A 13,279-nucleotide genomic window follows, 5' to 3' on the forward strand; every position below is an offset into this window, starting at 1 on the left:
TTTCCTCGGCTCTTCAATCTGGATGAAAGCAGGATGCTTCTCCTGTTGGATCTGGGACTAAGGGAAGATATTTTCATGTAGAGGTGGGGAGTTTTTGAAACTCTCGGACTCAGGGAGCTGTGCAGGGTTGGTCAATTAGCTCATTCCAATAAAAGATTGATATTAAGGGAATCGAGGGATATAGCAACAGAAGTATACAGAGTGGTAAACAAGGCTTGCCTTCAGCAGTAAATGCAAAGGGTAGGAATCAGGAAGTCATGCGGAGGTATAAATCGTTGGTTAGGCCACAGGTGTGCAGTTCCCCATTACAGAAAGGATGTAGGAGCTTCGGAGAGGGTGCTAAAGAGGTTTACCACACTGCTGCCTGGTTGACATGGTATGAGCTATAAGAACCTTCTTACAGCAGTTTTTGGACAAACTTGGATTGGTTTTCTTTTCCAGGAGCATTGGAGGCTAAGCACAGAGATTATAGAAGCTATAACTTCATGAGAGGCATGGATAGGGGAGACAGGCAGAATATTTATCACAGGGTAGAAATGTACAATTCTACTGGGCATAGCTTTAGAGTGGGGTGGGGTGTTTAAAGGATAAGTTTGTTTTTACAAACCTATAGGTTGTAATATAGGTGCCTGAAACATGCTAGTGAGGATGGCAGTGCAAACAGATTCAGCAGTGCTGTCCAAGAGGCTTTTAGACAGGCACATGAATATGCAGAGAACAGAGGAATATAGATCACCTGCAGGCAGAAGGGATTAGTTTAATTTAGCATCATGCTCAGCACAGACATCAGGGGCTAAAGCTCCTGTTTCTATGCTGTGCTGTTCTAAGTTTAATACAGGAGTGCATGAAAGTAAAGTAGAAGTTAAGTAATGACCGTGATGTATGATTGAGCAGGCTCAAAGAGCCAAATGGTAAAATATTCTTATTTCTTGTATTTTCAAAATTATGATCACTTACTGACTTAAAACTTAAGCATTCTACATCAGTTGATAATGATAAACTGAGACTTTTCTTGATCAGATCAGCTACTCTAGAGGACATTCAGCTTGATGTCTACTGAAATGCCTTTGAGGATGCATAGTTGTCTGAACGGCTCCTTCAGGTAGGACGTATTAGTGAAGAAGGGCCAGTACCCAAAATTCAGACTCTGCTCAACCATTATAATGAAATAAAGTAAGCTGTACTATTTTTCAATGAACCTACAGTATATTTCATTACCAAAAACTAGAGACGAACTATCAATGACTTTGTTTCTGATAGTTTAAATTGATCTTTTTGCTTTACTCAATCTATGTTTCATTGCTTTTTAATATCCCTTTCTTTGTTCTGATTGCTGTTTAATGTGGGTACCAAGAGATAATACACATATTGATTAAAATAGTCTTGGATTCATTTTCTAAATGGTCTGAATACCATGTAAAACTTCAGAAATATTTCCATTTCTTATTGAAGAGGAGGAGAAGAAGAATAGCCCTTAACTCGACAGTGGAGTTATTGGGGCACCGTCATGACGGTGTTTCCACAGCAAGCTATTCTTGTTTTTATGAGGCCAAGTTACTAGCTCGACGCTCAACCCGACTTGGATTCGAACTCGGAAACCTTCGCTCCGGAGTCCAGCGCTGATATTATTGCACCACCAGTTGGGACATTTCTTACTGAGTTCCTCATTTATGAACCACTTTTATTGGTAGATTAAGATAGGTTTTCATCCAATGCTAAACAGTCTGTATTAAAATATTCAAATACTCAGATTACAGACAAGTCATGAACAGATTCTGTTTGTCACAATTTTGTCAAACTTAAGCAATTATTTTTGAATTTGTCTACTTGCTTTTCACTATATTCTCTCTCAAAAGATGAGAAAATTACACAGGAAAAGTTTTGTCCAACAAACTGCACACCAGTCAAAGGAGCACATGAATTAATGTGTGCATTTTAAAAATATTTTAAAACTGCACAAGGGAAGATACTAATTTAAGACTTGCTTAGGATTCTCAGCTCCCATAAACAACTTTCTATCTTCCAACCCCACATCAAGTTCCACTCATCAGTTGCAAGGTGTTTATTGACCTGCACAGGCTCTGATTGCTACAGTTCACCAACTTTAAAGTTTTCATCATCATGTTAATACTCCACGATATCTTTCCCTTCTTCTCCCAAACCATTGAAAACCCTATAGGATTATGCCTGCGCTTCCAGTTCTCCTTTCTCTACCAGGATGGCCCATGGTTTTAGGTACCTAGGTCTTGAGCTCTGGATTTATCTTTGTATAATTCTTCATTTCTCTACATTTCTCCACTTTTTAAAGCTGTATTTAAAATTCGGCGACTATCCTATCATCTCTCATGTAGCTCAATACTGTAGTTTACACAACAATGCTGCAAATGTCTTGAGATGCTTTCTGTTTTATGTTTATAAAATAAATAAGATTACATTTTCCATTTTATTTTTGATTCTTCACGCTATTAGGATAGAATGGAATTAATTATAAGACCATAAAATATAGGAGCAGAAGTAGGCCACTCGGCCCATCGAGTCTGCTCCACCATTCAATCATGGGCTGATCCAATTCTTCCAGTCATCCCCACTCCCCTGCCTTCACCCCATACCCTTTGATGCCCTGGCTAATCAAGAACCTATCTATCTCTGCCTTAAATACACCCAATGAATTGGCCTCCACAGTCACTTGTGGCAACAAATTCCACAGATTTACCATCCTCTGACTAAAGTAATTTCTCCACATCTCAGTTCTAAAAGTACATCCTTCAATCCTGAAATTGTGCCCTCTTGTCCTAGAACCCCCTACCATGGAAAGTAACTTTGCCATATCTAATCTGTTCAGGCCTTTTAACATTCAGAACATTTCTATGAGAAACCCCCTCATTCTCCTGAACTCCAGGGAATACAGCCCAAGAGCTGTCAGACATTCCTCATATGGTAACCCTTTCATTCCTGAAATCATACTCATGGATCTTCTCTGAACCCTCTTCAATGTCAGTATATCCTTTCTAAAATAAGGAGCCCAAAACTGCACAAAATACTCCGTGTGGTCTCACGAGTGCCTTATAGAGCCTCAAAATCACATCCCAGCTCTTATATTCTATACCTCTAAAAATGAATGTCAACATCACATTCACCTTCTTCACAACCCACTCAACCTGGAGGTTAACCTTCAGGGTATCTTGCACAAGGATTCCTAAGTCCCTTTGCATCTCTACATTTTGAATTCTCTCCACATCTAAATAATATTCTGACCATCTATTTCTTCCACCAAAGTGCATGACCATACACTTTCCAACATTGTATTTCATTTGCCACTTCTTTGCCCATTCCCCCAAACTATCAAAGTCTTTCTGCAGGCTCTCTGTGTCCTCAGCACTACCCGCTCCTCCATCTATCTTTAGATCATTGGCAAATTTAGCCACAAATCCATTAATACCATTGTCCAAATCATTGACATACATCGTAAAAAGCAGCGATCTTAACACTGACCCCTGTGGAACACCACTGGTAACTGGCAGCCAGCCAGAATAGGATCCATTTATTCCCACTGTTTTCTGTTGACCAGCCAATGCTCCACCTACACTAGTAACTTCCCCGTTATTCCATGAGCTCTTATCTTGCTATGCAGCCTCCTGTGCAGCACCTTGTCAAAGGCCTTCTGAAAATCCAAGTACTGTACATCATGTCTACTGTATCTCCTTTGTCTACCCTGCTTGTAATTTCCTCAAAGAATTGCAGTAGGTTTGTCAGGCAGGATTTTCCTTTCAGGAAACCATGCTGGCTTTGGCCTATCTTGTCATGTGCCTCCAGGTACTCCATAATCTCATACCTAACAATTGATTCCAACAACTTCACAACCACTGATGTCAGGCTAACAGGTCTATAGTTTCCTTTCTGGTGCCTCCCTGTAACTTATCTAGATTAAACCTAAACATTCCAACCATGTTTGCATTATAAGATTAGATGTCTGCACTGCAATTACTGTCTCTGTCAGTAGCTTATATTTTTTTTCTTTACCATACATAATACTACTTGTGCATTAATGTATCATTTCCTAATAAAGGATCTGGTGATAAAAGTGGAAGAGAAGTCATGTATCATATTCTGTGCTGCACGATACAAAGTTCATAGAAATGTGCAGTATTTCCAAAGGTCAATTATAATGGCCAAAAGAGTCTATTCAAGTGTTACCTCAATGAATACCTGTGAAATTTCTTGTTTGCATTTACTAGCAGCAATACTCAAAGTCAAAGTTAATAGGCAAAGTGACTTTTCTAATCATATTGAAGAACTAGATGTGTGAAAGTCTATGAATAATTTTATGATCCATATATTATTTTCACATTATTCTTTTTGACTTTCTAACTTGCAATAGCCATATTGACTGCTGTTTACTGTTGTCATGTATTTGTGTCATTGAAAATGAACTGTTTAAAATTTCTTATTTGTGACTGAGTTACTGAAACATGACCCTATACATAGAAACAAAGAATTAATTCTGGCAATATTTCCCATTAAACATTTTCTGCTCTTACGAAGAAAAATGTAGTTTTGTATATTGACCCATCATTATTGTAAATGTCTGTGGTGGTCTATATACTGCAGTGTACTTTAGTCTCTTCCATTGCTACATTTCAGTTTGCTTAACGAAGTAAATGAGTGAATGTATGGAATGAAATGAATGAGTTCAGGCAGTTCCACAATGGTTTTTGATTCCTCATCTCATTTCCTTGGAACACAACAATTTCATGAACTTAGTCCAAACATGGCAGCATCACCTTCCATTTTCTAAATGCCCCCATGTATCCACCATATCATATCCCTTTCTATCTGGAAGCTTCACAGATTTTGGAGAATATCATTACTTGAGTTAAATTTCAGTGGTTTGAACATAATTTCGCTTCTCAAAGTCCAACCCTGCCTCCCCATCGTGAGAGGTGGAAGTGAGTAAGGCTGGCCAATAGGGCTCTGGTGAAGCTGCATAAACCAAATACAATGTAGTGCAGAAACTCTGATGAATACCAACCATACCATCGACTTTGGATGATGGAGATGGGAGGGCATCAATGGCCTATGCTCCACTGAGAGCTAAGGGCCCAAGAAGAAGAAACAACACAATTTCAAGTGCCAGTTTGGATTTCTGTCACTCTTCCACCTAAGCTACGATGAATACGAAAGGAGATCTCCAAAAATCTTCACTCCCAATTTATCTGGTACTTCTAGTTATTACAGTCATAACCGATCATTTCCAGTAAACAGATTATTGACTTCACAGTATAAAATACCGTTACTATCCCCAAAGGCAAGGCCTTTTACAGTGAATACAATTTTAAAGCTGCCCAAACTTAATCAATTTACCAAAACAGTTGTTCATCTGCATAGAACCTTTTGAATGTTGTAGTCACCAACGGGAGAACGGAGACACACAATGTTGTGCACTCACTCAAGAATACAATGATTTTAAACACCAGATAAAACTTGACCATAATTTTAAAAAATTCTTTCATGCCACACCAAATAATGTGGATGTTAAATTCAATAATTTCTTGAGCAGATTTCACTTAAAAAAAACTGAATAAAATTTTCTGAAATACTTTTAAACCACATTAAAAAGGTACAAAACATAAAAACAGTAAAAACAGCAGAAATAAGTTTTGCTCAGAGAAGTCGTTGTACCTGCTTGTCCAACTGCACACTAGTGTAGCCTCACGAGCTGCTTAGCTTGTCAAGGATGTATTGTATTTTATAAGTCAGCCACTGTCTAAGCGGACAGTAGTATTCATTGTGAAACTGCTCAAATTCGGGTGTCTGCCGGATTTCTCTCAGGAAAGAAGCATCTACGTCAGATTCCAACAGGACCAAAAGAAGTGGGAAAGCAAACAGCATCAAACCCAGGCCCACCACAAGCAGTTTCACAAAGCTCTTTGCCAGTATATTCAGATGTCTGTTGCTTGTCATCAGTTCAAAACTCCTAACAAATACCCAGTTCACTTCCTTCAGCTCCTCCACTTCTGTAATCAGGAGTGTGTCTTCAGGGGTATCTAACTCATTAAATGAGCTTCCATCATCCTTCTGGTTCCCCACTGAGTGACTATTAAAAAACAAATCTATCCCACCATCTTCCACAGGAGTAGGCAGGACACTGGCACTTGGATTATATACTAACTCAGAAATGGTGAGACAGTCTTCGCTCATTTCCTCTTCATTTTCACATTTGGTTTCTGCCACTTCTCCAGACTCATTATGTGGCTCTTTCAACTCTTCCTCACTCCGCACTGATTGATCAGTTAATTTCAACAGCTCTCCACCTGAAAAGACCAGGAAAATCAAAGATGTGACTCAATTCATATTCTTTCCCCTGATAATTGTATGAGAGGCTGCCAGTAGAAAGCTGCCCCTTGTGCTTTTTAAAATTTATGAGTTTTCTTTAACGTGCACTTAAAAAACAATAAGCAACTCCAAGAGTCATTACTAAACCATTTTTTCAATTTGAAGTTACAAAAACACATACAATCCATGAAGCATTTGACACATTCTTTGACAGCATGGAATCTGTCTGCTCATAGGGTTGTGTATGGGTTTACATTTTTCCTTACTGTGCAGAAAAGTACATATTGCACATTTACCAAAGTTTTTAGCTAATATTCTGGACATCAGTCCATCTTCTAACTTCTACTTATTTATACACCTAAGCAGCAAGGTGACAAAGTAAGTGTTGAATTAGTACTATTCACCATTTGTCACTAAAATAATTTCTTACTGTAGAAATATGCCAGGAGCTGTACAATTCTCACTTTTGTTTCTTGTCTCACCATTAACTGTAAACAACAGTTAATCACTTTAATAAGTTATCCTAACCATTGTACTTGTGCAGATTTTGGCTAATTCTTACATTTCAATCATTTGAAATTTCCATAGGAATTCTCAATGTCTACACCACTGTTTTAAAAACTTTGAGGCTTTCGGCCAAAGTTAAAGCAAGTGAATAGAATAAAAAGCATCAAAATGCAAGACAAATATTTACACAACTACTACATTGAGGAAAGCTTAGTCCCCACACATAAATTAATTTTTAATGCTTGAAATGCGCAATATTCATAAAGGAATCAATTGCGGAATTGTGCTCCCTTCTGTGCGCCACATTTTAGGGAGAATGTCGAGGCCTGGAAGAAACAAAAGGGATTTAGCAACATTCATAACAGGAAAGTGCGGCTTCACTTATGTATAGAGTCAGTAAACAAGAGCCCAAACTTTAGAAAGTTGACAAAAAAAAGCACAATTTGAGTAAACCTCATTTACATAGCAAATTGTGATTTGGAATGCATTTTTATTCAAGTACATATGACAGGGAAAACATTAGGATATTTAGGGAAGTGTAAGAAAATAGTTTTAACATGACAATCCTAACAAAGAGCCAACACACAGACGAAACCTTTCTTGATACTGCATCATTGTGATATTTTACTGGATTCATATATTTTGCAGCATTCTATGGAATATTTGCCACTATATGTCAGTGCCTACAACTGTAAAAAGAGTTAAAACCAGCTGTAATTGTTTTATAGTAACAGGGGAATTCCACAATGCTACACTTTCATTCATTTATTCCTGCAATTTTGTTACTGAGAAACTAGATCTGTTACGCATAACTAACTGTAACCAGAACTGTGTTCTTGGACAACAGCTCTGGTTGTTATTGTTCATGCCTTTCATATTCATGTTGATTATGTATTCATTATAACCTTAAGAGGTTTGAAAGGAAATTCCATCGCTGACACCCAAGATTAAAATTAAACTGAGACAATTACCAATTTAAAATTCGGATCTAAGCACAATTTTACTTCAAATATAGAAATAGGGATCAGCAATTTAAAATGTACATCAGCAAATTAACAGATGTTTTTCCATCACTTCTAGCATTTAACCAAAAGATTATTCATGCGAGAAGATATAACAGAAGGAGGATGTTACCAATTCCTCTGACTATAATCCTGGGCCCATGTTTCAATAATCGAACGTAGGCATCCTTAGAACAGTGGTTCACCATCTTAAGGCGAATGCTTCTTCTTGTCTGGATCTTTAGCAAGCCTTTCACCATGTTTACTTGTTCTGTTTTACTGAAATATGATTTACTCTTGTACTTCTGTGTTTTAACACTGAACTTCCCAACAGCAGAGCACATCAGAGTAGGACACTGAGTAAATGTCATTTGTATGAAGGGGTTTAGGAATACTGTCACAAGGGAAATGACGACTAAAATTACAGTTATTTATAACACTTACCAGACCCCGCAGTAACGCTGTACCAAAGAGATTTATGGACTAGAAATACTGCTATGTTTTGCTAAACTGAATACCATGGAATTGTATGGCACCCTAATATGCCAGTGAACACAAATCTAATCTTTCCATGCAACAATCCAATGAAACTTTTCAGCACCACTTCCTTCTGGATTCCAGAGTCTTACCTAATCAACGTTTTTGATTAATCAGGGCTTCAAAGGTTACGGGGAGAAGGAGGGAGAATGGGGTTGAAAGGGATAATAAATCAGCCATGAAGGAGGAACAGTGGAGCAGACACAATGGGTGAAATTCTACCTGTCTTATGGTGTGCAGTTCTGGTCACCTACCTACAGGACAAATATCAAAGAGATTGAATAAGTACGGAAAAAACATTCAAGGATACTGTTGGGACTTGAAGATCTGAGTTCAAGGGGAAGTTTGATTAGATTAGGACTTTATTCCCTAGAGCATGAGGGGAGATTTGATAGAGATATACAAAATTATGAGGGGTATAGATAGGGTAAATACAAGAATGCTTTTACCACTGTTTGAGTGAGTATAGAAATAGAGGCATTGGGTTAAGGGTGAAAGATTAAATGCTTAAGGGGAACACGAGGGACAACTTCATCACTCAGAGTGTGGAGAGTGTGGAACAAACTGCCAGTAGAAATGGTGGATGTGGGTTGAATTTCAATATTTAAGGGATGTATGGATAAGCACATGGATGGGAGGAGTGTGGAGGGCTTTGGTCCAGACACAGATCGATGGGATTAGACAGAACGTTAGTTTAGAACAGGCTAAATGGGCTCCGGATTTCTAGCATCTGCAGATTTTCTCATGTTTGTAATACGAAGAAGCACTGTTATTTCATTCTAATTCCAACTGAGTAATAATAAAAGACAATCTAATTCCAAACACAAGAGAACATCTTGAGCAACACACACAAAATTCTGGAGGAACTCCACAAGTCAGGCAGCATCTATGGAAGGGAATAAACAATTGACACATTGACTCAAGACTTTTTATCAGTACTGATCCCATTCAGCTAACATTACTCAGTTAAACATGAAATTGCCAAGATGGATCCAACTTCCCAATGCATTTGCTTTTTGTCTGATTCAACCCTCAAATTATATTGGACCCATATGTCCAGCTGATTAAATTTCCATCCCATCACTCAAATAGGAAATGATTTCACAAAAACTTTTAAAGTCAAAGTATACAACAGAAAAACATTTGGGGATTATATAGTGGCTGTCATAAGGGGACAGGAGACTGGACCCAAGTGCAGGATGCAGGCACTGAAGTACTAGGGGCAGGACGGGAACAACTAAACGAGACACAAGACGTGGAGACCATGGTTTGCATGAGGGATGTGACGTTCAAGGTGATGCTGAGGTTCCGAGAGAGTCTTAGTGTTCAGGCAGGCAGGAGGATCCCAGAGTTCAGGCAAGGTGAGATCTTAGAGTTCACTGGGCGGGCCACATAACTCCTGGGCAGGGCCCGGACCTCCCAAGCAGGAACACAGTGGCCTGGGCAGGTCACAGGACACCTGGGTAGGTAGCGGGGCCACAACCCATCGGCAGCGAGGGATGGAAAGGGGCAGAGTCCCCCACCGGGCAACAGAAGTCTAGCCAGGCTTGCTGAACAGAGGCAAGGGATAGAAAGGGAACTAGGTCTAGGGTGACTGCTAGTCTTACTCGAGGAACTCATCTTTAAAAAGGGGAACTCCAAGCCAGGGCAACCAAAGGAAACAGAACAACTCTTCCCCCCCCCCCCGCCAATCCCAGAGCCCCCTATATACACCACCAGCCGATGGGCATCAGGTGTGCCTCCTTGAGCCCCAACAAGCCACGATGATCCACAAGTGTGACTAATTGGGCTGAAGGGTGAAAGGAGGGACGGCTACAAGACCCAGAGTCCGAAGTCCACAGACCGGATCAAGACCCTGAATGCGGGCTCCAGACCCAACGATAACAGTACCCCTCCTCCATCAAAGAGAGCCTCCAGGTGACCGAGGAGGGTCTCTAGAGCTAGAGAATAGGGATAGCTACTAGGGATAGCTACAAGACCCGGAGTCCGTGGACCGGATCAAGACCCGAAATGCGGACTCCAGATCAGACCATAACAGCGGCATGCAAAAGTTTGGACACCCCGGTCAAAATTTCTGTTACTGTGAATAGTTCAGTGAGTAGAAAATGAACCAACCTACAAAAGTCATAAAGTTAAAGATGAAACATTCTTTTCAACATTTTAAGCAAGATTAGTGTGTTATTTTTGTTTTGTAAAATTTTAGAGTGAAAAAAAGGAAAGGAGCACCATGCAAAAGTTCGGGCACCCCAAGAAATTTTAGCTCTCAGATAACTTTTACCAAGGTCTCAGACCTTAATTAGCTTGTTAGGGCTATGGCTTGTTCACAGTCATCGTTAGAAAAGGCCAGGTGATGCAAATTTCAAAGCTTTATAAATACCCTGACTCCTCAAACCTTGTCCCAACAATCAGCAGCCATGGGCTCCTCTAAATAGCTGTCTAGAACTCTGAAAATTAAAATAAATGATGCCCACAAAGTAGGAGAAGGCTATAAGAAGATAGCAAAGTGTTTTCAGGTAGCCATTTCCTCGGTTCATAATGTAATTAAGAAATGGCAGTTAACAGGAATGGTGGCGGTCAAGTTAAGGTCTGGAAGACCAAGAAAACTTTCTGAGAGAACTGCTCATAGGATTGCTAGAAAGACAAATCAAAACCTCTGTTTGACTGCAAAAGACCTTCAGGAAGATTTAGCAGACTCTGGAGTGGTGGTGCACTGTTCTACTGTGCAGTGACACCTGCACGAATAGGCATTTGAAATTATAAGTCATAAATGTAGAATAATGTTTAAATAAATTCATTCTCATTAGCAGTGAAAACTCATTTACCCAAAGAACAGTAAAAACGTGGAAGAAGCTGCCAAAGATGTTGATTTAGGTTAACTGCATTAATGTATTTAATGGAATCCTAAATAAGAAAATGAAGGAGATGGGATAAACAGTATCTGCTCAATTACATGAAAAAGGACAGTAAAATGTTTGCAAGAGACAAACTAGCAACACAGACAAGTGGGGTTAATAGTTTACCTCTCTGCTTAAAAATTATGCAACCTTATAACTCACTATAAATAACTAGTATGTTATAAATGTGATACCAGTGGACAGCTTTTCAGGGTGAGGCAAATGAATTAATCTGATATAGATTGGTTACTGTGACCTTTTTGTTTGAATCCCTTAATTGATGAGGGAGAAAACCCAGCTGCAATTCTAAAATTTACTTCAAAATAGCTACATCCCAATTTAAATCAAGGCTGTGCAAGACAAGGAATCATCTGTCTAGGCTTCCATGATGTCATTTACTATCTTAATAATGCTTACAGTACCTTATTACCATTTCCCTGGACAATAATATCATTATGATTGCTATTTTACACATATGGGTCTGCTTTGGCAGTCCGGGAGAATATCAGCTGTTGGATTTACTTCAAAGTATGCTGACAGTTTCCCTTCACAAACACCTGTTAAGCTGATTTGGAAAATTACACTTGGTACACATCTAAAATCTGAAACACCTAAAAATTATAATGTTTTTTTAAAAAATATACTTGTAAACATTTATGTACCATTTGCAGTATGAACTTTCCAAGCAAATTCTAAGAAATTAATAGTATTTCTGAATCATAGAGATAGTTTCAAGCAGTTAAAGAATGTATTTAATCTTATATTTTCTCAGTAAACTTCATTAATACACTTCAAGGCGGCACACAGATTGCAGATGCTGCATCAATACACAAAGGTGCTGGGGGGACAGCAGGTGGCAGCATCTGTGGAGGGAAAGGAACAGGTGAGGTTTCAGTCAAAATCCTTCTAGATTGAAAAGAAAGAGGGAGTCTCCCAGTACTAAACGTGGAGGGAAAGGGTAAGCAAGAGCTGGCAGGTGGAAAAATCTGGGGGAGTGAGAGAAGGTGGGAGGATGGCGTCGATGTCAGAGACCGAGAGTAGGTAATGGAAGGGACAAAGAACTGAGGAAGATAGAATGGTGGAGCATGGGATAAAAGGAGGGAAGTGAGGAGGGGAACTAATGGGATAAGTGTGCCAGTGACGGGCAGATTGAGAAGTAGGAGGAGAAGTAGATATGGTGACGGGTGTAAGGCGGATTCAGAGGAAAAGGGATGGAAGGGAACAAATACCAGCCTATTTGCAGATTGTTCTAATGACTGTTTCACTTTCATTTTACACTTCAATAGTACAAGGGAAGGGATTTTACAGTTAACACTGTCTCCAAGGACCTATAGGCCAGAATCCTAGCAATTAAACTTAGATCACGCCTATTAGAACCCTTTGGAACAGAAACCTCCTTTTTTCTTTGTTTAGCAAGAAAGTGATAAATGCCATTGCAAATGTTTTATAATCAGAGTACTGTCTTCTAGAGCTGCTATTGCAAGATCCACCAGCAAATGCAGTTCTTACTGTTCTCATTATCTGACAATGAATAAAAAAAACAATGAATATTGCAAAAATTGTTTTGTGTGTGAAACTTCTTCCACAGATAAACCATAAACTTGGACATTTACAAATGCATTTCTACAGCAATGCTGTAGGTATTTCATTTTAGCAGGTCTCTAAGATCGGTCTGTTCTGCTTTCAGCCTGTTTGGGTTTGAGCTGAGATTGTTGATGGCTGAGATTGATGAGCTGTATTGTTCAACTTCGGAATGTGGTGTCAGCCAATCAGGACGGTGGAATTGGGAGAAGGTTATAGTAAGTGCTTTGCAGAAAGGTTTTGTGAGGGCCACTGGTGAGTCGAGGTCTTCTTTTTGGTAGAAGCTGGAAGGAGACAGGATGGAAGATGCCTGAGGTTACCATCCGTGTTGAAAAAGGTGCTCCATGCAGATGAATGGCTTCAAGCAGGAAGGACCAATACTCCTGTGCGAGTGCCTGTTTGGCCGAGATGGATTTTGAGTGACAT

The 13,279-nt window shown here is 39.4% G+C and overlaps 1 protein-coding gene across 1 annotated transcript in view; it reads right to left on the minus strand.

The window, feature by feature from the left end:
* Positions 1 to 5,709: 5,709 nt before the first annotated feature.
* frmd3 (FERM domain containing 3) overlaps positions 5,710 to 13,279 on the minus strand; it is a 156,434-nt gene continuing 148,864 nt past the window's right edge. The window contains exon 15 of the mRNA XM_059969085.1: positions 5,710 to 6,311. Coding sequence (XP_059825068.1) covers positions 5,710 to 6,311 — 602 coding nt within the window. The remainder of the gene's footprint in view (positions 6,312 to 13,279) is intronic.

This window comes from Hypanus sabinus, chromosome 5 (genome assembly GCF_030144855.1).
Source record: "Hypanus sabinus isolate sHypSab1 chromosome 5, sHypSab1.hap1, whole genome shotgun sequence".
NCBI lineage: Eukaryota > Metazoa > Chordata > Chondrichthyes > Myliobatiformes > Dasyatidae > Hypanus > Hypanus sabinus.